Consider the following 22817-nt stretch of genomic DNA (forward strand, 5'->3'; position numbering starts at 1 on the left):
AGCTGTTCGTAAAGTTACGCATGACTTTACGAACGACTGGTATATGAAGTGCCAATATGTTGTCCAATTTTTTTCCCTTACGTTGTTAACAGAGTACGACTGTATGGCAATATTTCATCTACATTGGGGCAAAATGCACTTTCAACTTAATGTAAAAATAATCATTATCATCTACACATTTCAGCTTTATCTATCTGAAATTAACAATGATTAGGAACAGTGTTGCCAGATGGTGATTTCGGGAACCAAAGAGGGTGAAATTTGGTGATTTTTGAAGTTGTTTGGTGACAAAATTTTAGCCTGGTAACCAAATCAAAATCTGGTGATTTGTGGTTACTTTTTGGTGATTTTTGGACCAATGAAAAATAATCACACTAATTGAAAACAAAAATGCATTTTGCCCAAAGTTTTACCCATATTTCCTGTAGAAACATAACATGTGCCCCTTTTTTTGTCACTCGACACACACAAACACTCATATATCCATACACGTCGTACAAATGCATCTAGTGTGTGTGACTACGGCGCGCCGAAAGTTGCACCGAGAGTCGCGCAGAGTGTTTTTGGTAAAGGTTTAGTGACATAATTTTGTCTTGAATTTGAAGCCTTACCTACGCTATTCCAAATTTGGTGATTTTTTTAAAGGCTTTTGGTGATTTTTTACAAGGCTTTTGGTGATTTTGCTCAGTTTGGACCTGGCAACGCTGATTAGGAAACCCACTTGGCTTGCCATATTTAAGTCGTTCGTAAAGTCGTGCGTAACAGCTCTATGAAACAGGGCCCGTGGGTTGTAGTGTTGCGATTAGGTCAGCAACCCCTTGATTCATAGCGATATTCATGTATATGCAACGTGCACATTTATATGCCTGTCTGTCTGTTTGTCTGTCTATGTGTGTTTATGTGTATTTGTGTATGGATGTGTATGCTGGGAGACACACGCATAGACGATTCACCGTCTTCCAGAGCTGTGTTACTAAATCTAATCATAGAACTACAAGGAATATGTGAAGAACGGACAATGACATTACAATCTAGTGTTACATCACCAAATAATCACCTGATAAAAATCGTTAAAATAATCTATTGTTCTTAAATCTTCATGTTATTCTTGATGTTATATAATCACATATTTTATATGTATTTCATTATTAAGAAAAAAGGTTTTAGCTTTATTTGAAGTCAGAAATTTTGTAAAACTTGTACTCTTCTCTCCTAAAGATAAAACTGAAAATTACGTTTCTCATGATGATGGATGCGTTGAATGAAAATCGACCTCAAAATTGGTTTTGGTCTGTCGTATACAAAGAGAAAAAAATGTTTCTGAATGTACCATAGTGCTCACAACAATGTTTATTCGCAACGTGGAAAACTTCAAGGCTCTTTTTATTGACTAATTCTTATCTCAAAGCGCAGTTATAGACAGAGAAAACTACAGACAACTTTCAGTTGTACATGCTAGCATAAGGTCCGTTAGCCTTGTTGATGCATTTTCAGCACACGCAGTCACACAATACAGACTACTTGTAGAATACCTAAACTTAACTGTGTTTTACGGCCGGTTTTTTTTTCGCGCCTCAGTGTAGACGAACAGAGCCATTCAGCAGAAAAGAAAAAGAAAATGAATACCTTGGAAGTCCATCAAAAGACACTTCGAATGACTACCTTTCCCTCAACCGGTAGCTTGACCAATTAACTCCTATTTTAGAAAGTCATTCATTGCTTACTGCCTAAGTGGATATTATGGAATTAACCCATTACCGCGTATTTGCATGGTTAAGGCGAGCACGGCGGCATACGAGTCACCAGTCGCATTTATCGAAGACGCATACTGAGTTTTAAGCAGCACTGTGAATGCACTGAGAGAAATGCTAATGTTGTATTAACAAAAAGCGAACTATATCTGACGCTTGCATTGATTCAATGCATAGCTAAAACTACCCACTGATCCGTTGCATACAGGGTTGGCTCACTGCTGCTGCGGCTCTGCGCAATTCCATGATTTCCTTGAACGTCTGCTCAGTTCTTCCCCTCTCTATCTTTCTCTATCTTGTTCTCTCTCTGTTTCTCTCTCACTGGCACTCCTTCCTTCTACCCGTGCACGGCGGAGTCCGAGGCGCAGCGCCAAAAACAACGAGCGGTATTTGCAGACGGCAAGCGCGCTACTTTCAGATCTCTGGTAGATTCCAGCGGGGGGAGAACGCCCGGTAAATTCTCATCGCCAGAACCACCTGTGTAGCCGTAAGCCAGAGACACACACACACGCACACACACAAAAAGAACACATCATCAGCTCGCGTAGCGAGGTCTGCTTATCGAACACGGTCCCAGTCAGCCATCCTTATTGGAGATCGCCAGCCGTGCTACGGGAGAGTTAATCTTGTATTGACAGTCGTGTTCAGTGCACACCACATACGTGATTGCCTGGGAAAAAAAATCTGCGCAGCACGAAAAACATGATTTACGAAGGCGCTCAACTACAAAGTGATGCTTATTTAGATCAACGAGTCGCAACCGTCGGTGCAACAGAGAAATAAACGTGGAATTCTACTCGCATTTTGTGGCAAACACTTCCCTCGCTCATCTCTACGCTGTCCCGCTGAGGTTTTAGTGCCAGCGATTCGTCTTTAATCGAGTTGATCTGAAGATGTGCTCCAAGTAATCCTACCGTCTCATCTTTGCAGTGAAATAAAAAAGTAAAGGTCTTTAGTTCCTGTGAAGACAGCCAGTGGTTTGGGTTTCCATGCATCTTTGTAGCGAATACTCAGATCCTCCCATGGTTTCATTCCCATTGGAATCACTGCTCGTCCATTTCTATATCTTGAAATAAAGGAGGAGGACGAATTTATATACCATCAACCATGCCTACCAGGAAAGGGCTTCTAGCGCCGCAAAACACCTTTTTGGATACTATCGCTACACGATTTGATGGAACACGTGAGTACACAAACAGAAGTTGCTTATAATTATTTTGGTAGGAAAAGTCTCTGGAAAAAAATCCGGATGAAACATATCATAATTGTATATTGCACGACTACGTGCGAAATGTTTCGTAAACGCAGTGCCTGATCTGCTGATTGCTCTTTGTTCGCCACTAGAACTTCAATACATATAGTGTCTCATGCTGTGCGTTATCATAAAGCAAAGAAAACAGAGTAATGCTCCATGTTTGCGCCGTGTTTGATGTATTAGCAATTCGTGGTCAATGCCATTGCGAGGAAAAAATGACGAATTAATCAGCAAACACGCGGTAAGAATGACGGTCATGATCAATGAGTTGTTTCTGTTTGCAAATCAATTACAGTGATTTGCCTGCCTGGCTGCGTCAGTTAGACAAACGAAAGTCCAAAATTTTCTCACTTTCCTTTAAAACTAGCCTAATTGTAATGAATGCTGTTCGAAGATTTACTTTTTTGGAGGCACCGAATCTAGTTAGCAATGATTATTTGTGATAATGTAACACATTATCATAATATACTGGGGGTTTTGAACAGTATTCCAATGAAAGAGCAAAGAAATGTGTGCATTGTGGCTAGAAAATTGTTGAGAACCAATGAAATGGAAACGTCGTGATAAGTTTAAATATAATATACAGGAAAGTGCTGCGTCATAACTTTCTTTAAAATTCAAAGAAATATCGAATTTCTTTTAGCGCTCAAAGCGACTACATAATAGGAGTCTCATGTCTTGTCCAACAATGTCCAACAGGCGAACGCACTGCGAGTTATTGTTGCTTGTGTAGAGCGTTTAACATCTATACGATGTTATAATTGTACTTGTTATTTCATATGTCTATTGTGGACATGTGTATATGCACGTAGACATGATTATGTAGTTATGTAAGCACACAAACAGTAAACACACAGACAAACACACATATATGTATACTATATATATATATATATATATATATATATATATATATCTCTACCGTCGCTTACATCTGTAGTCGAATTCAGTTTGCAGTTGTTGTTTTTTTACTTTCATCGTAAATTGTATTTTGCAATTATTCCAACGAAACTTACAGAAATAGAAAGAAATCTGATGAAAGCATACATGCTTTGAACACTATGATTTTTTTTCTTTTTGTTTTTGCATTGTGGTTGAGAAACATATTTTGTGGTTTCATGAGCACTGACGACACAGATAGCGATGAAATGAATACAATGTTTCTAATTATTACTATTTTTACATTGTTTTTTGGAGAGTAAACTCACGATGCCTTCAGGTCTATTTCTACCTGGTTTCTTCTCGTTGTAGCCAACCCAGTAAAATCTGCTGCCTATGTTCTATTTGATATACATATTAATGTACCTGCATCCCCAATCGTAGTCATTAGACTTACAACAAGTTACCATTTGTGTTAACTTTAGACAGATTTTTTTTTTTTTATGTTGGAGGACGATTGAATTTTTTCTCGAAAGGCATGCCTCATACAAGATGTAAGAGGGTGAACCAAGAGGAGGTTGAAACAAGCGAGAAACGAGAACTAATTTGGAAGAATTGTATTATATGTGAAAACAGATGTTTCCAGGAAAAATAAACACGCGTGGAGAGATCTAGGTAACATGTTAAAGAAAAACCCATAGTCGCATGTGTTAAGAATAAAATATTGCAGGAAATTACAACCATCACACACTAGATAAACGGCCAGTAGACACTGCAGTCGGCAGATCTATTAGGTGATGGGGATAACACGTCTGCATCCCAGTAAACAGGACAGCTCCAGTCTCTGACGCAAACAATCGTGTCATTCTCTCTAAATTGCATCGTTCAGCTATCATAATCGTGTCTATTTTTTCCGTTACGAAGGCGATAGATGCAAAGGGATATATTGTCGAATGATGTTATTTTAGTAAAAAAAAAGTAACTCGACGATGTAATATACAAACACGGAATACTTAATAATGAGCAACTCATCATACACTTTCATAAGGTGTATGACATATACCATAACGGCATATACATACATATATATATATATACATGTATATATACATATATACATATACATGTATATATATATGTATGTACATATACATATATATATACATATATCTTTATTATATATGTACATACATATGTATATATAATTTATATGTATATACACACAATACCGTGTTATACACACATATATTTCAGAATATTGTATCATAAATACATATATATTTCACAATACATCACATCTAAAATATTACATTCGTTGAGAAAATGTGTTGTACAAACACATATACCTCTCATTCTCTTCGTATGAAAATTCAAGAGAAGGAGAAAAAAAAGCAACCCGTTAAAGGTCAATCTCGCATGGTTAAGCAAGAACAGAACGTATCGGTTGTCACCGAACGGGCGAATTTGTTTAGCATATGGCTCGTGCAGTGTGTGAAGTGCGTGCTCCGTTGATTTTCATAGCGGCGAGTTTTGTAACGCCGCGTCATCGTTCGAACACACTCGGACTAATCGTCGTCCGAACGGTAGGCTACTCCTTTCGAGTGATCAAGCCGGTGTTTTCTTTGCGTCTTTTGCTCATATTATGGTCATTATAGCGTAATGTCCTTGACCTATGACTCCTTTCGAGCCACATACACGCGTAAGTATTCTAACAGTGTCCCAACGTAAGAATATGATATATTATACCTGTGATTTAATATACATGTGTGTTTCATATGAAATATACCAGTACTTGCCATACGACAAATAAAGGGTATCGGACACTGGTGTGATGTAAACATTTCCTTAAGCGTTCTAAGCAAGGCATGAAATAGCGGACATATATACATGTATAGATAGTATAAAGAAATTTGATACAATTATAACATATTAACATTTAAAGATAATATTATACACATAATAACTTGGCTCCTTTAGACCAGTCGCAGTGGTATACACGCTCTTGGTTTTATGTTGAGTCAATTTTATACAAATTTTAAAACCAATCACAAACAATATAACAGTACAAGAATATACAGTTTGAGGAAGACTGTGATTACAATGGGAGAGTGGAAGAACTCTCCAGGAAGAAGAATTCGTTGGCTGAAAACGAAATGACCAGCTAAATGTAACATAAATGAACATATTTGTAGAAAAAATATGCATGTACACACATTAATCATGGCTTCTTAAATTTCCGTTACTGTCGATTTTGGAGTATACCGAACAAAAATTTGACACATAATGTGAAACATGGGCATTTTATTACCCTTTTCTCCATATAAGTGTCAACTTATGCCATTTCCAACGCAAATGTTCATGTATGAAAAAAATGATTGTAGATCCTCACGAGTTCTGGAACTTTTGCTGGCAAGAATTATTATACTGATGGAAGTAAGAATCTACCAAAATATAAACATTTAAAGAAAGAATACCGAGGAACTAGGAGAATAAGCTAGTTCGTCATTAGATCATCATGCAAGTTGTTACAAATGACCTCTTTCTTTTTTTTTTCCTCAGTTGCTGAGGCACTTTACTTCTTTTCAAAGCGACATATAAGCTTGTCCGACGAAACATTTTGTTGAATTTATGTTCAAACAAAGAGTTAACTTGTGTAGAGCAGATGATCAGACTCAGAGTGGTCTATTGATTAACACTTTGGGAAGCATTCATGTCATTGCGTTGAATGCATTAATGTCGTACTGACAGGTGGATGTGTTTGGGCAAGCACCATTTATATGGATCATATGAATAATCATCACATCACATTACAGAGGCTCATCTCAGTAAATTTAAAAATCGACATGCCTGTTGGTACAAATGACCTTTTCCTGCTCATGCGGAAATGGAAATTGCGAAGTGGTCTAGGGTAAACCTTGACCCGGCGCCATTTAACCATAGTCTTTCCGTTTAGTCAGAGCTATATATTAGAGATATTTTGGTCAGTGGTGGCAAATATATCGGACAGGTCCAAATACCCCCGGAGGTAGATTGCATTTATCATAGTCTCTAACAAATTTAAAACAAACTTAACTAGCAGTGCAAATGCTCGAAAGTCAAATTATAAGCGCAGAACACCACTTTGCCATAAAAGAAATAGATTAGTAAATAAATGAATCCCTTGTCGTGAGCTATTTCTCCGCAAATTGTTACGAATACAAGCAACAATGCACTGGAGTGGTAATTCACAATACACATTTCATCATTCCTTTTATAAAGTAAATCTCCCTGAGCTATTTGAAATCAGCTTGGAAATTCACCTCGAGACAATGACACAGTATGGAGAATTTCCTAAAAATATGGTAAAGATATTTCAATAGATTTCAATAAAGTGGAGTAATCCAAGGTATCTTATATTTTGTCTTAAAATACGGTTTCCGACAAGATAAGATACCTTGCATGCATAAGATATAGATTTGAAAAGGTCATACGATTCATTCGTGTCACGTAAATCACAAGTCATGTCAGTCATATAGACACTTTGTTAATCAGTACTATTATATTTACATTAAGTGTTTGCATTTATGTACAATTTGCCAAACGCATGAGGTTGTCTCGAAGAGTTCACGTGATCACGTCTGATGCATGCACAGTATCTTCATTTCTTCATCAGCACGCGCAATAAAAGTTTCTTTATCATTAATTCTTGATGCTCTGTACACAAACTGTTTCACAGAGAATACTTAACTGCACAGTTTCCAATAATTTCAAGGAAGACAAATTCATAACCGAAATGTATTCACTGAATTTGGAATACCTGTTGATCACATATGTTTACTTTTGTAGTTGCATATAATCATGCAAGTACACAATATATCTTCGTAATAATGATAACTTCTATATACATGTGTGTGTGTTTGTGTGTTTGTGTGTGTGTGTGTGTGTGTGTGTGTTTACATATAATGAAAGTGTACCTTCCGGGATGATAGACTATGTGCATCGTATGCAGGTTTGTTACAGTTATTTCATATTTCAGTTTATGCAAATGAACCGCGATTTGGTTTTCCTTATGGGCCATTACGTAGGCTTGAGAAGTACCATTTTCTCACAACCAGGTCGACCGTTTAATACAATAATGTTATATAGTCTGTCAGTGAACATCGGATATCTAAGCCTTCGTGCACTCGCTGCATGGCTTGTGTACGCATCATAGTAGCACCTCTATTTTGCTATGTACGAATGCGGTTGTGGTAATGTTTCTATCGAGTTCACATAAATTACACTACCGTTTCAACTTCTAGCATAACATTAAAATGAAACAACAGGACTCTAATTCACGTCAATACGTTGCCAACCGATGCCAACGCAATGTGTGGAGTGGAATTTGAATGTCGTACAATGATTTTATTTCATTTCAGTCAGACCCATTGACTTATCGCAGCGAAAGATGAATTATCTTCTGAATGTCATTAGTTGGATTTTTTTTTTTCATTCCAGAGATTGAGTGGTAACTCTCATTACTTTGCAAGTGGGTCGGCTCGAGGTCACGTTGCAAACGTCATAATGCTAAAGCTATATATCGTGCCAACGCGAGCAAAGCTGAGTTATGGGGGAGGTAAGGGAGGTGGATTCATCGCAGGAAAAATGATAGATGATTCACAAGAATGACCAAGGATAGAATCGAACGTCTTGAGCGACAAGCTTCTGTCTCTCAGTGACACTGTGTGTGTGTGTGTGTGTATGTATGTGTCTGTGTGTGTGTCTATGTGTGTGTGCGTGTGTCCACAGCACTAGCACTTGCCTCAGGGCCATCACGAATGGTATTGATGTCGCGCGTCTTTACATTTGACATTTTGGCATGCATAAAATCCCAAACATTTCCGAACATTTGGGCAAATATTCCCCTCAGGACTGTCCCGAGAATTAGTCCATGTGAAACTCGTGCAACCACTGTCATCTGAAGACAAGTGTCAATATACATACGTTTATAATGTATTTGAATATATGTAAGCATATATACATATATATATATATATATATACATATACATATGTGTATATGTATGTATATAATATGTATATGTACATAATATGTATATATGATGAATATATTATATATATATATATATATATATATATATGTATATATATGTGTGTGTGTGTGCGTGTATGTGTTATGCTTTGGTATAGCATACTAGGTAAGATTAGATAATGCCCTTCTCCCTAATACTACAACTTTATTAAGAATCCTCTAAACACTCTACTTGCACTGTACTTTGTACAATGTCGTTGTACAATTTCAGTATAGCTCGAATATCCATATCCGTGAAGAATATCACTATCATCAAACACACAGACACACAAACATACATACATATTATATATGTATATATATATATATATATATATATATATATATATCATATATACATTCATACATGTGAATATAAATATATGCACATATGGTACACAAATACATTAATATGCACCATTCGGACAGAGAATATAGAATACCAGTAGACATATAGAAGTGACTTGAACATACCATTATTGATAATATTATGCGTAATTCAACCGGTACGGGGTGTAGTGAAGAATTTGTTCTCGATATTATGCATGCAGTGCTTCTTGTGCGTTAAGGCATCAATACGTCATCCGATTCCATCCGATGAGGTTTTTTTTTTATTAACAGGATAAATCTTCTTCCAGCCTCGAAGATGATTGTCATTATAGACCTTGTGCACCAAAAACACGCCCAAAAAATTAACATAGGTTGCCGCTCTGCTGCTGAGCATGCCCAGAATACCGCGCATGAAATAGACACCACATAAGACAAACACGCGTATTCTGTGTCGAATATTGTAATATCTCACACATAAATCCCCGGCATCATTAAAGGACTAACCCGTAGGTGTTATCATATTTGCTTTAATTGTGGGCGTTTCGCCTTTGCTCATGCGTTACGTCAGCTTCAATCACACACGAAGGGGTGGTAGGGAAATCAATGTGTGTCGACATGATCGACGGGAAATGTTCAGCCGGTATACGGAGGGCGTACTGTTCGCGGCAAGTGTAGGGACTCTAGGCAACCGATACCTTGTGGCGTTAAACAGAATAAACACGGAAGCTCCCTTATTCACGTGCACAAACACGTCGACAATTTCACCCCTTTGCAGTATACAGACAACTGCCCCGGCCCTCAGTCATCTATAAAAGCTCTTTCTGAATCTTTTCAAGAAACTCGTGCTGGAAGAGCAGCCCTCTAAACCGTTGTAAACGACTATAATTATTATCCAATTTCTACAATTTGATCGTGTGGTTTACAGTGTTCATCCAATGAACTGGTGCCAGTGATGTAAATAAACAGGTGTTAATGTTAGCTTCTAAACTTTACTTCTCTGTTCGATACTGGGAAATGTAAATAATCCTTGAAATACTTTTTTTTTTAAATTTCTTGTACCGAGAAAATATCATTTTTTTCTTCAAGTGTTTTTACGTAAAATATATACAGATATGATAGTCTTGATGTGTGTACACATCAGGTTTCTGCAAAGTGCACACGCACGCACGCACGCACACACACACACATACACACACACGCAAACAAGCACACACACATACATTTTGCAAAAATCTATTCAGTCAAAGCTATTTTGCGCTTGATTTCTTTGTTTTTCCTGCTTCTCTTAGATGAGGATCACAATCTGATAAGAAGTTTTGCATGAATTTGTTTATCAAGAAGACTTTTTTTTTTGCTTGGTAGCACCCGGATTCGTTCAAGGAAAGCATTTCTTTTTCTGCTGTCAAAGAGTACCAGAATCCCAGGCCAGAACGTACATTTTGTCTTAAGTTGCGTACGGGAACCTGCAGGTGGCCTGTGTATTAAGTCTTTGGAGCATTTCAGAATTCAGTATGGAACGTGTTGGGCAGATCTAGCTTAACTAGCTCGTTATTGTTACTCTGTTAGAGTGGACTAACACTCGTAAAATGTAGCCCCTCATTTATTGTATAATATCCGCTCCTGCGATGCGAAGATGCAATGATGTAATTTGAGGCTTCGGTAATATATCTTATATCTTATATCTTATATCTTATATCTTATATCTTATATCTTATATCTTATATCTTATATCTTATATCTTATATCTTATATCTTATATCTTATATCTTATATCTTATATCTTATATCTTATATCTTATATCTTATATCTTATATCTTATATCTTATATCTTATATTCCCCTCTTTCATATGCTCCATGATCATTACGTAGTAGTGATACTGGTGGTAGTATAAATCGTATAAGTAGTAGTAAAAGTACTATTAATTTCCGTTCCATAAAATAATAACACTGATTGAGCGCCCATATTATCCAGCCTTGTTATCAGGACAGAGACCTTCTTCCAAGCTTAGAGAATTAAGATTAGGATTTCGATTGAGAGACATCAAATTGAAACGAAGTTACCATCTTGTGTACAGATTGAGATGCGAATGAACAGAGTTACAAAACCAACTAAGAGAACTACATAAAATACAATTAAAAACATTCTGCATATTGACAGTATATCACTGCATATCATGTATATTGTCATACGAAAGAAAAAAAGTTGATCAGACCTATAAAATTCGCATTTTGAATATATAAGCATGACAACACAAAAACATAAAAGAACGCAAAAAATCAAAATACAGTTGAACCTCTCTTATCCGGCCTCCCTTTATCCGGATCTCTCTATTATACGGACGCAATCTCGCCGTGATTTTTTTTTAAATAAATAATTACGGGAGGAAAGGGGGATTCCCAACTCCTTGAGAACTCCTACACAAACACACATGAATTACATATTACTTCCAACATGATTAACATACATTACATCAAATTTCCTTCCAAATTGCTTACCTTCAGACATTTTAACATCCCCAAACATCCCAAAATCATCGCAAGAACATGGACAGATTATGCGCTCGAGTCCTCTCATATCGCATTGCCACATATAGGTCCATACACAGCCGTCGATATGACTAGATAGACATGCATTGTTTCGAGTCATTGGCTGAGCAACGAATGATATTGAACACTCAAAATTTTGAAGCGTAGTTTCGTCGACTCGTACTGTTTATTTTCAAGATCTACTTGATACATTTCTTAACAATTATTTAGGTAAATCATCCGAAGAATTTATAAAAGAAAATGATTTCATTCTTGCAAACACGAACCTCTACTTTGGGGTCTCTTACTGAGTGTAACAATGAAAAGGTTGCAGTATACACATTACTACAATTCCACGTGGTACTACAATGGGCTACATCAGTACATGTGTATGTATATGTATACATGTATAAAGCATTGAGTCTCCCGTATCCGGCCAAATCCCTTATCCGGATGAGCCCCGGTCCCGACTTGTCCGGATACGAGAGGTTCAACTGTATCTACTTCTCTTTTTTGTATATTGAAAAAAAAAGCAAGATAAAAGGTATTTGGAGAGAGAGAGTTATGGTATCAAAAGCTGTGCCACGTTGCCACGTTGGTGTTGAATTGAAATCGTAATTATGTTTTAATAAATGTGCTTCCAATGGAGTTTCCTACTTACTGTGAATGTGTGTGAGTGTGTGTGTGTTTGTGTGTGTGTGTGTGTGTGCATGTTATGTTTGTATTTATAATGAGTTTATAACGTGATATCTGTGCCTGTATCTGTAATGACACTCACGTGCGAGTACCCATTGATGTACAATACGCTTGATTAATGTAGCGGACTGGAACTAAGGTATAAGCGCCCAAATCCATTCGTGTGTGGCGCTTCTCATCATATAATGATAAACCGCGTGATGAATTACTGAGAAAGAAGCCATCATTATAGTTAAATGCGCTTGATTACCGGTATGTATTACGCTACTTTGAGAGTGCTAGCAATAAAGAAATATAAAAACAAAAACCTACAACGACGAAGCAAAAACACGACTGCATAATCTATCACCATTTGCATTTGTATATGGTAGTTTTAAGGGCACCGTAAACAGGAAAACTGAAATGAAAAAGTAATCATAATGACCTGTTTGCGTGTTTGATTCAAATGATAATTACTTTTCGCGAGCGAGAAAACCTTGTATGAAACTAACCTTAGTTATCACTAAAGAGGGAAATCATGTTCACTAAATAAAAACGAGGTAATAAATACGTGCTAGTATAAATATTTAATGCTTATCGGACAGTAAATGAGCAATTAGAAGCTAAGGTAAAATGACGCATAAATGTGTATATCTTTAATGTCTTAAAAGCAGCAAGTTCCAAAGGTTATTTTCATGTTTAATTCAAATAATAGTGTAACTTTTCACGGACGTGCAAATCTATATGAAACTATTAAATCACGTTTAGTAAATAAAACTGCTGTGAGAACCAATCGCTGATAGGCCATATCAACTTATAATTGCTTATCCAACAGTTTATGAGTAATGAGAAGGTTAGAGCAAATGGCTCAGAAACATTTTGTAGGGTGTTTAAAGTAGGAAGTTTCAAAGGATGACACATTGTCTCCCATTAACAACATCATCACACCTTATCTATCTAACAAAGGTGAATAAAAGAAAAGATTGAGAAGATAACTGCATCAAACACAAAACAAAACCGAAAACAAGCTTGTAATTTACGATTTATTTTGACAAAGAATGGAATGAAAGTATATTCCAGATATTTATGAAGAGTACGTGTAAAACATTTCGAATCTGTATGTATTGCGATGTTGTTGAGATAGAAGACTTTTAAGTTGGTGTTGACACTTATCAGGTGAAACAAACGATACGTTTATCTCGTCAGCGAGTTTTATCTTCACGGTTTAGCTTCCTCGACCCCGACCGACATTCCATCTATCCTAACTTTGCTTTTATTCAGTGATTTGTGCAGATTAGCGCCAATGTGTAGCTGTTCTTTCCCTATTCCGTGCTTTGTATAATACCACGGAGCTGGTATAGCTCCATGGTAATACACGACAGGTTGAGGTGTAAACCATGATTAAGTGTTGCAACATGAGAGGGACTTATTATGGCGAAATCGACAAAGATTTGACAGCAGTTAATTAAGCGGGGATGAACTAGCGCTACTGAAAATATAATGATCGTGTTAATCAAATTAGCAACATGTCTGTTCGCTGTAAGCAAAACCTTGCCCAGACGACAGGGCGGCCTGCAATAATATACGACACCTGTACTAATTTCAATACCCATAACGAAGGTCTTCTGTACGACCTAATGAAGATAGGATTTTCGTCATAGCGCACTGCCGGTAGAATCTCCTTACAGACGCGATGTAATTATATCTCATAATTTGCCAATCTTTACTCGCGTCATCTTCTTCCTCAAATCCGGACGGGTAGACATCCGGTATCTGGAGGAGAGTGTATGTTGGTAGCACATGACTCTTACGAGGCTGAATTTAGAGTAAATGTGATTACGTAATGCTAGGACGGTATGGTTGGTCAGAATTGCTCTTTTTGTGTGATGATCGTGGCAAAAAGTGGCGGACACTGTACGTGATATATATCGAAGACATTTTTGATATGGTAGTGGTGGTGGTGGTGGTGGAGGGGGGGGGGGGGAGTGAAAACCAGAAAAATTTAATTAGCAATTATGCCAGCTCGTTTTGTTCGGACCATCAGTGTTTGATCGCGAGTACAAGCTAGCTAATGAGTGTGTGTGTGTGTGTGTGTGTGTGTGCGTGTGTGTGTGTGTGTGTGTGTGTGTGTGCTTGTGTTTGAAGTGGTAAACATACATGTTAAATGGTCTGCGAGATGTGTAAACCCAGAACTCTTTCTTCACCATGTGGAAGCACTTACAATTATTCCTTCCCTTCCTCTTTGCTTTTTCTTTCTTCTCATCAGTTTCACATAAATGAGAGAGGTTCGTCGACGGAGTGCGAGAGGTTCCTATAGGCAGAAAATTATTTGATTATGATGAGTGGGAAAGGGTGATGGGCTTGAACGCGCACTAACACAGGGCAGACACAGATTTAAAGGAGAAGTATTATCAAGATAGCGTATTTAGGATGTGTGTATTAATTTTTCCACTCAACTCCAATGTACATTACTGATATTCAGAACTGTCGAATAGAGACGTTTGATTTTTGATTTGATTTTGATTTTATTTCTGAATTTCTTTTTCATACATAAACGAAATACAAAGTCAATTGAACAAACTAATTGAGCACAGTATAATTTGAATCTGACAGTTAAAACGAATAAATGATTAATTCAAATATTCAACTTTTTTCCCTCTGACACAATGCAAAATGAAAATAAACTATTTTGTGCACTTTTATGCAAACATAACTTACAGTATATCTATTGCTCAAAGACAAATTAGGAAATTCTTGATGTACAGAAATTCAGGAGACCATCATCATAAGCAAACGCTTGACGAGGACAATGACCTTAGAAATGATTGTCTAAACAATACAACATTGTAAGAATATGACATGTAAGTCACCACTCACTGAGTGGCGAGAAAGAAAAAGGGAGGGAAGAATGAGGGGGGAAAAGTGCAGCGGTGCATTGTGCAAGATGTGAAGTGTTTGCGTGGAAATGAGTTGTGAATATAAAATATGTTAAATGTTCATGTTTGTTGTGTATATACGTTCGGTTCGGAGCCCTTACTTTAACTATTGAAGTGAAAATATAAAACAGATAAATAGTAACAAGCTCTAATATTCATATACATATTGAGTTAATTCATATCTTTAAGCTGTCTTTTAAATAAATGAATAGATATACGTTGTTTAAGGTTATCGGGTTAAAAAAATTCGAAACATCAGGGCATTGATGTTTTAAGGATTTTTGTGCTAAAACAATTCTTGGGTTTTCAAAATGATAATCAGATGAACGGCTAGTTGGGTATAGGAATGAATATTGAAATTAGGAATTAGGAAATCATTGAACACCGAGGGCAGTTGGTTGAACGTGACTTCATTCACTCCGAGTTATAACTGTCGACGACATAATTATTATCATCAAGTCGTATGACAGCGCATATCAGTATTGTTAAATGAAAAGAGAGACAGAGGGATATATATATGTATATTTATATATATACATATATATGTATGTATATATATATATATACATATATATATATATAATATATATATATATATATATATATATATATATATATATATGATTAAACAGATGGAGATATGTGAATAAAAGAATTGGAGGGGTTGAAATTAATTACATTGATACCGTTGAAACTAGGACCACCAAAACAGGTGATTTGCAGCTGCCGCGCCAGTGGAAGGTAAACAGGGGAAAAAGAAGGTATCAAATTTTCCTTCACAATAGTCCTGCGCCATTAATTGAATGGTTACTGTATACCCGCGGTCATGTTACCATCAACTCATGCAGACGAGAACCGGTGAAGAGGCTGCGTGCATGCAAAATGATGTGGAGACTGCATGAGGGAGGAGGAGGAGGAAGAGGAGGAGGAGGGGGATGAAGGGGGGGGGGATGAACGCCGCAGAAGCTGTCCGCCGATCAAAATTTCCTGTAGCAAAACACGAAAACAGCATGCAGTATAGTGGAAGACTTGTACATAAGCCCGCGTTTGCCCTACATTTGTTTTAATTGCATGCGCTCAGCGACATCAAATTTTCATCCAGCGAGATGAGTAGTATATTCCCCGAGGTATTATGACGCAATATGTGCTCGTGTTGCCCGGCAAAAAACAGGAAAATGGGCTTCGCACGTCGCAGCGAATAATGATAAGCCTTTCGTGTCTACTGTTTAACTCTCTCCATCTCTTTCTTTCTCCCATACGGACTTTGAAAAGATCTACATAATATGATGGCCGTATCGCAAAAGAACGTTAACTCGAGATATATTTATTGTTTCCATGCGTGATGTAACCGGGGTTGTTTGGAAAAGGGTTCAGTTCAATTTATGTATATTTTTGTAAGTGGAAAGGATGTGATACTGAACAGAATGATGGAGGATTGGATTAGATATTTTCAACTAAAATGATGACAAGTTTTGATGAGTGCGGAACAGAACTCGCAGCAATCTTGTACTTGAATAGAAATGATTAAAAAATGTTGCGTCTACTTGTCAAAGAAATGCAATGATGAATGATTACGTGTCAAATAACAAATGACATCATAAGTGCCGTACCTTCCGTCTTGTCTTTGCAGCCATCAACTCAATCGCGCAGCATGGAAATGGTATTTGAAAGCTGTTGTCTTGGAGAGCGTTCACGATTTATTTCCTCTTTTTTTTAGAAGAGATGCTATTTGGTGTCTTTATGTCATGCATCTTTTTTTAATAGTTTCATCTTCTTGAAATGATTCTTTCGTAGTCTTGTCCACCGACCGTAAAAATGCATTGAATTGATCGAGAAAATCTTGTATTATGACAGATAATTGAATTTCGAGAGGGTTTTGTGGCGTACGTTGTCAGTTTATTAAGAATGCAATATGGTATGTACACCATAACATAGATTGTTCAGAGGCAAGTCTTTCAACCTTAAGGCAAAAGAGAATCGAAATTTGAATACATCCCACAATCTAAATTAGACTCCTGAATTGTTCGTCATGTAAGGAGAGGGATAGAATTCTGATCAGTCCATTTTTTTCCATCGTTGTACGGAATGTAATTTGAAGGGGAAAAAACGCGATAGCTCCTGCGCTTTCGGCGAAATTCATAATTACAATTTCAAGGACCAGCATTTATCTTTTTTTTTCATTTTGTTGTTCTCATGTTGTCATTAAACAATTTGTGACTTCACGATGTTTTGTATTTTCTTGTTGAAATCAAGTCTGCAATTTATTGAGGAAGACGTAACCATGACAACGGGAGCGCGTGTCTGCCATTATTACAACTCAGTCCGGAACGTTTGCAATGTTGTCCGAATTGTGTATTGTCGCACTGGGTCTTTTGGATTCATAAGTAATCAAAGTGTAATATTCCTCTCTTGTTTTCTTACCGATTTACCTCTATCCTATGAAAAAGAAAACAAAATGAATGAGAAAGTGTGGAGAGATGGAGAGAGGGAGACAGACAGACAGACAGACAGAGAAACAGGCAGACAGAGATAGAGTGAGAGAAAAGGCTGAATATGAGGAATTGGCATGATTGTAGGTAGGCAACTTGCGCCCATCTTCTATAGTGTGAGGTGATGGTGATGACACGCGATCAGAAGAGAACGAATTCAGCGGATGGATGGAAACGAGAGCGTCTGGAAGGTAATAGACTAACGAACCTGCTGGTTTCGAACACAGAATGATGAGAACTTCTTCTCCTCCTCCTCCTCCTCGTCCTCGTCCTATCGACAGACATATCAGACACGTAAGGCAGGGAAGCCTTCTTGCCAAACATTCGCGGTCCATATTACACGATTATCTCCACCGATGACCTTTATACCGCTCCCCTCTAATTTACGAATTGATTTTCACTTCATGGGAACCAGCGCTGGAGCCGCCGCATGTGAATGTGTCTGAACGACGCGACGCGACCCAGACATCATACAGAAAGAAACCCGGACTGCCTGCTCTCTTCATCCTCGAAAGAGGATCTTATTGTGTCTCGGCGACCGGCGTTCGACTGTCTTGCGATAAACATCTGCCGCAAAACGATGCTTGCCTTAAACCAATGCGTCTATTGGGTTACATCTTGAGGAGAGGCGCCGCTGCCCGGCATTGCATTCGGGTTTCCCTCCCGCTTTGCTGATGCGGAAGATACGGGGAGAAATATTGGATAATATTATTTAGTCATGAGACGTAATACTCAAATCGATGTGTGGGCGGCAATTTTTGAAATATGCTTGTTGCAGCGAAATATTATATATTCGTGATTTTTATCCGCCAGCCTAAATGAGCGATAGAACACTAATGGATAAAACTCTCCTCTTCCAATCTGTCTTCATCCTTTTCTACTCTGGGTCTTCCCTTCCCCATTGTTTTTTCTCTATCTATCTATCTATCTATCTATCTATCTATCTATCTATTTCTCTATCTACCTATCTATCTATATATCAATCTGTGTGTCTATCTATTTACCTATCTATTTATCTCTCGTTTCACAGTTTCCCAAACTTTTTTAGCCTCTGCAATTGCAATGCTCTCTCGCTCCCTTTTCCGCCCTTTTCTCATTTCTCCGGTTTCTCTGTCTATTCCATCTCTCCCTCTATCCCCCTTCCGTTTCTTGTTTCACCTTTCAAAGGTGACAACGGTTGTCACCTTTTACTCTCTCTGGTGTATTCTCTCCCCTCTCTCGCCCCCCCCCCCCCCCACACTCTGCCAGTTTCTGTATTCCACACAAACTTCAGAACGTATGCATGTAGACCTATGTTAACCATGAGATTACAGAATACAGAATTACACTGTTAGTTATATTTACATGCAGTTCCAGAAAACGAGAGAAAAAAAGTAGACGTTGCTTGAAAGAGCTCATCATGCATTACAATTCACATACATTTCATTGGCGTTAGTTGCGCATAAATTATACCATATGATGGACTTCGGAAAATTCGCCGTGGAAGTCTTCGGCTTTCTTCGATGATGCAGTCCCCGCAGTTTTGACGGGGTCCTGCGCCCATCGACCACTCTCCGAATCATCGCCCGGCTCTCTCTAGCCATGGTGGCGATGTCTGTGGCGCAAATCCCATGCACGTACTTTCACCTTATGAGTACTCATGCCTGCATGTGTTAAAACGTGCCATTGCCCCCGTCCGTGTACGTTTCGAAGTTATAACATCTCCATCTCCCCCGGGGTACATGATAAAGGTCTTCGCGGAACAGTAATGTGCCGAATCATTGATTGATATCTGCGTGGAAATGCGTAAAGGGAGAACAAACTTCATGGACAAGGGCATCGTTTGATCATTTTATGCAAGGCAAGGCACCAACCAGTAACTTGTTGTTCCATTGCGTCAAACGCCGATAGATTAACATCTCACGTGCACCTCCGAGTGCTGGCAATGAGCAAGGGTGAAATCGCGTGGCACTTCGAAAGGCAGATGGAGGGGAAAAAAAAAGAAGCAAAAGGTTCCGTAAACCGCCATCTCACTAATGGGAAGTATGTTTTCAACTTTTTCTTCATAAAGATTATTTAGATTTATGGCATCACTCGGGCGAACGCACTTCGACGACATTCGCGACTGGAATAGCAATTTATCTCTGAAAAACAACACTGGGGCGCCGCTCCGTTGCCAACTGCACTTTGTCGTTAAAGGGACACTGCGGGTTTTACTTTTCTTTAAAGGGGGAATTCGTCTACCTAACTTTCATGCATGTTGGTGAAAGAGATATACTGTCTTTTTTTTTTACCATGGCGAGGGAACTCTGAAGCAACAAATATGTATCATAATGCATAAATAAATAAATAAATAAATATATACATATATATATATTATATGTGTGTTTATGTGTGCGCGTGTGTGTTTGTGTATGTTTGCATGCATTTAAATAGGTATAAATTATGTTTATATGTATGTATACTCTTGTACTTATTATCTGTATGGATATAATGTCTGTATATTGATATGAAATATTATTATATTTTAAAAACAAAACTATTCAGTCCACTTTTTTCTTCAGAGTCATTAGGAATCTTTTTCTTTTCTGCCATATTATCTGTGGTGTAGACTGCTTCTATCATCATATTGAAGTCATCCTATGTGTTTACCTAAGGTAGAAAAAAATATATCTCGCAGAAATGATATCTTTAAAAACCAAAAAGTGATATTGCGATTTTAACCCCCCTCCTTTGTTTTCTCCGAAGCGGAATCATGCATAGATGCAGACACGTCGGAAGTTAAAAATAGAGCGATCTGGAAACGATCACCGTTACTTTGAAAGGTCTATCATTGGAAAAGGGGACCAAAAGAGGTGGTGGCATCACTAGGGTTCATATAAAAAATATGAGTTCTCAGAAAATCTAAAGAGAGATAGAGATGGAGAGAGAAAAAGAAGGGGAGAAACATAAAGAGAGAAAAAGTAGAGAAAAAGATAGAGAGAAGAGAAGGAGAGAGAAAGGGGGGAGAGGGGGGATCAGTGAGAATGGAGTATAAGCACACAAAAGAAGCGAACAGAAGGAACGAGGAACGTAAAGGAAGAGAACGAATATTCGAATCTATTCGGCGTTTAATGCAGAACCGTGTCCCCGCCCCCTTTTTTTCATATGCATGCTTCACTTACGATCGTGCCGCATTCTGCAGAATGATGTGTATGACATTAACATTTCGTGCTATTCAGCAAAGTTGCACTACGCCATTCTTCTGGTGGTCATCTTACCCACAACAAACACGTGACATGGGAATAGTGTGTCCGTACAAGATTGACAAAAACAAGGGAGAGAGAGAGGGGGAGGGGAGACAGACAGACAGGCAGACGAATGGACCGACAAATACCGACAGATAAAAAACATACAGAAAACAGACGGAATGGGGGTCACGATAAAGACACAATGGAGGACAAAGGAGTTTCGACTTCAAGAAGTAATCCATGCATCAAATTACCAAGAGTGGTTCCAAATGAAGAATTTGTCATAGATCAATGGCCATAAAAAAAAATAACAACAGGTTTCTGGGAACCAGTCATCCATGGAGCCTCACTTATTCTTCGTAATGACTTTGTTCTCTTTAAAATTTTCCATACATCGTATCGACGTTGATTTCTTTACATCTCTTCTACATTTTATACGCTTACACTAGACATTGCTAAAAGAGTACGTTGACATGTATACGCTTAAGTATAAGTTGCATGTATTATTAGTGGCTACGGTGACAGTTCGTTATTCCAAAGGTTCGTTATTCCGAAAACAATCTAAGGTTCGTAATTCTGAAGGTTCATTTGTACGCACCTTATTTCATTTTCGGATGAACAAATCTTCGGAATAACGAACATCACCCGTGACTTCGTCGGGCAAGCTTTTTGACCGTCATAAACACATTTTTTGTTACATAAATGTTAGTAAACGTGTATATTACAATTTCAAATAACTTTTTGGCAGAAAATTTGAGAATATTCCAGCATCAGGAAAGCAAAGATGCTGCTTAAAGCGAAAGAAAAACACATTTGTGAAGTGGTACTGCTGAAAGTCTTTGGTAATCAGAATAACTTGGGAATTTGTACGCACGATATTCATCGAATTCAGTAACAGTGTGGTTTTTATACAAATCTTTATTCCCATCGCTTCGTTCGTCAACTTACCATTATTCGACAACGCTGTGAACCCGCGTCATACAAAGTGGAAATCTACTTGTATAGTTCGCGCCCCCTTTTTTAATGTACCTCGTCTCATCCGTTCCAATGCAATTGAAATGATTCCAGCGGATAAACAAAACACTCCACGGCAGCTGCGCGTCTTGCATTTTAATTGAATACTGACACATTGAGAAGCGCATCGGGCCTCGTTTGTTCTTTTTGTCTCTAACCATATCCCACTTTTCGTCTTCATCTCGAGGGAGTCCGCACGGCAGATATTGCATTTTAGATAACCGCCTCAATCTTCTTCAGAGGGTGACGCAAATAGACGAGAAAAGTGTGAGCCGTGAGTAGATCGATAGTACACCGGGCATAAAAAGCAGGGAATTGACATTGGATCGGGATGGGCGGGGAGTAATATTCCGAGCTCCATACCAGGGGAACGAACGATGAAAGAAAGTGATCTTAAAATCAGATAAATGCGTTCTCTTCACTCACAACTCCCCCTCCCCCCCCCCCCCCCCACTCCAATCCAATACCCACCACCATCACTATCACCATGCATCACCATCACCATCACCATCTTCATCACCATCACCATCACCATCACCATCACCATCACCACCACCATCACCATCACCATCACCATCACCATCACCATCACCATCACCATCACCATCACCATCTTCATCACCATCACCATCACCATCACCATCACCATCACCATCACCATCACCATCACCATCACCATCACCATCACCATCACCATCACCA

The 22817-nt window shown here is 38.1% G+C and overlaps 1 protein-coding gene across 1 annotated transcript in view; it reads left to right on the forward strand.

Moving 5' to 3' along the window:
* The first annotated feature begins 2269 nt into the window (after nucleotides 1–2269).
* The window catches only part of LOC139718531 (voltage-gated delayed rectifier potassium channel KCNH8-like), a 194914-nt gene continuing 174366 nt past the window's right edge, over nucleotides 2270–22817 (forward strand). Inside the window, exon 1 of the mRNA XM_071630003.1 lies at nucleotides 2270–2934. Coding sequence (XP_071486104.1) covers nucleotides 2859–2934 — 76 coding nt within the window. The 5' untranslated portion in view covers nucleotides 2270–2858. The remainder of the gene's footprint in view (nucleotides 2935–22817) is intronic.

This window comes from Diadema antillarum, unplaced genomic scaffold (genome assembly GCF_040938485.1).
Source record: "Diadema antillarum isolate AM-2024a unplaced genomic scaffold, OU_Dant_1.0 scf00000095, whole genome shotgun sequence".
NCBI classification, from domain to species: Eukaryota; Metazoa; Echinodermata; class Echinoidea; order Diadematoida; family Diadematidae; genus Diadema; species Diadema antillarum.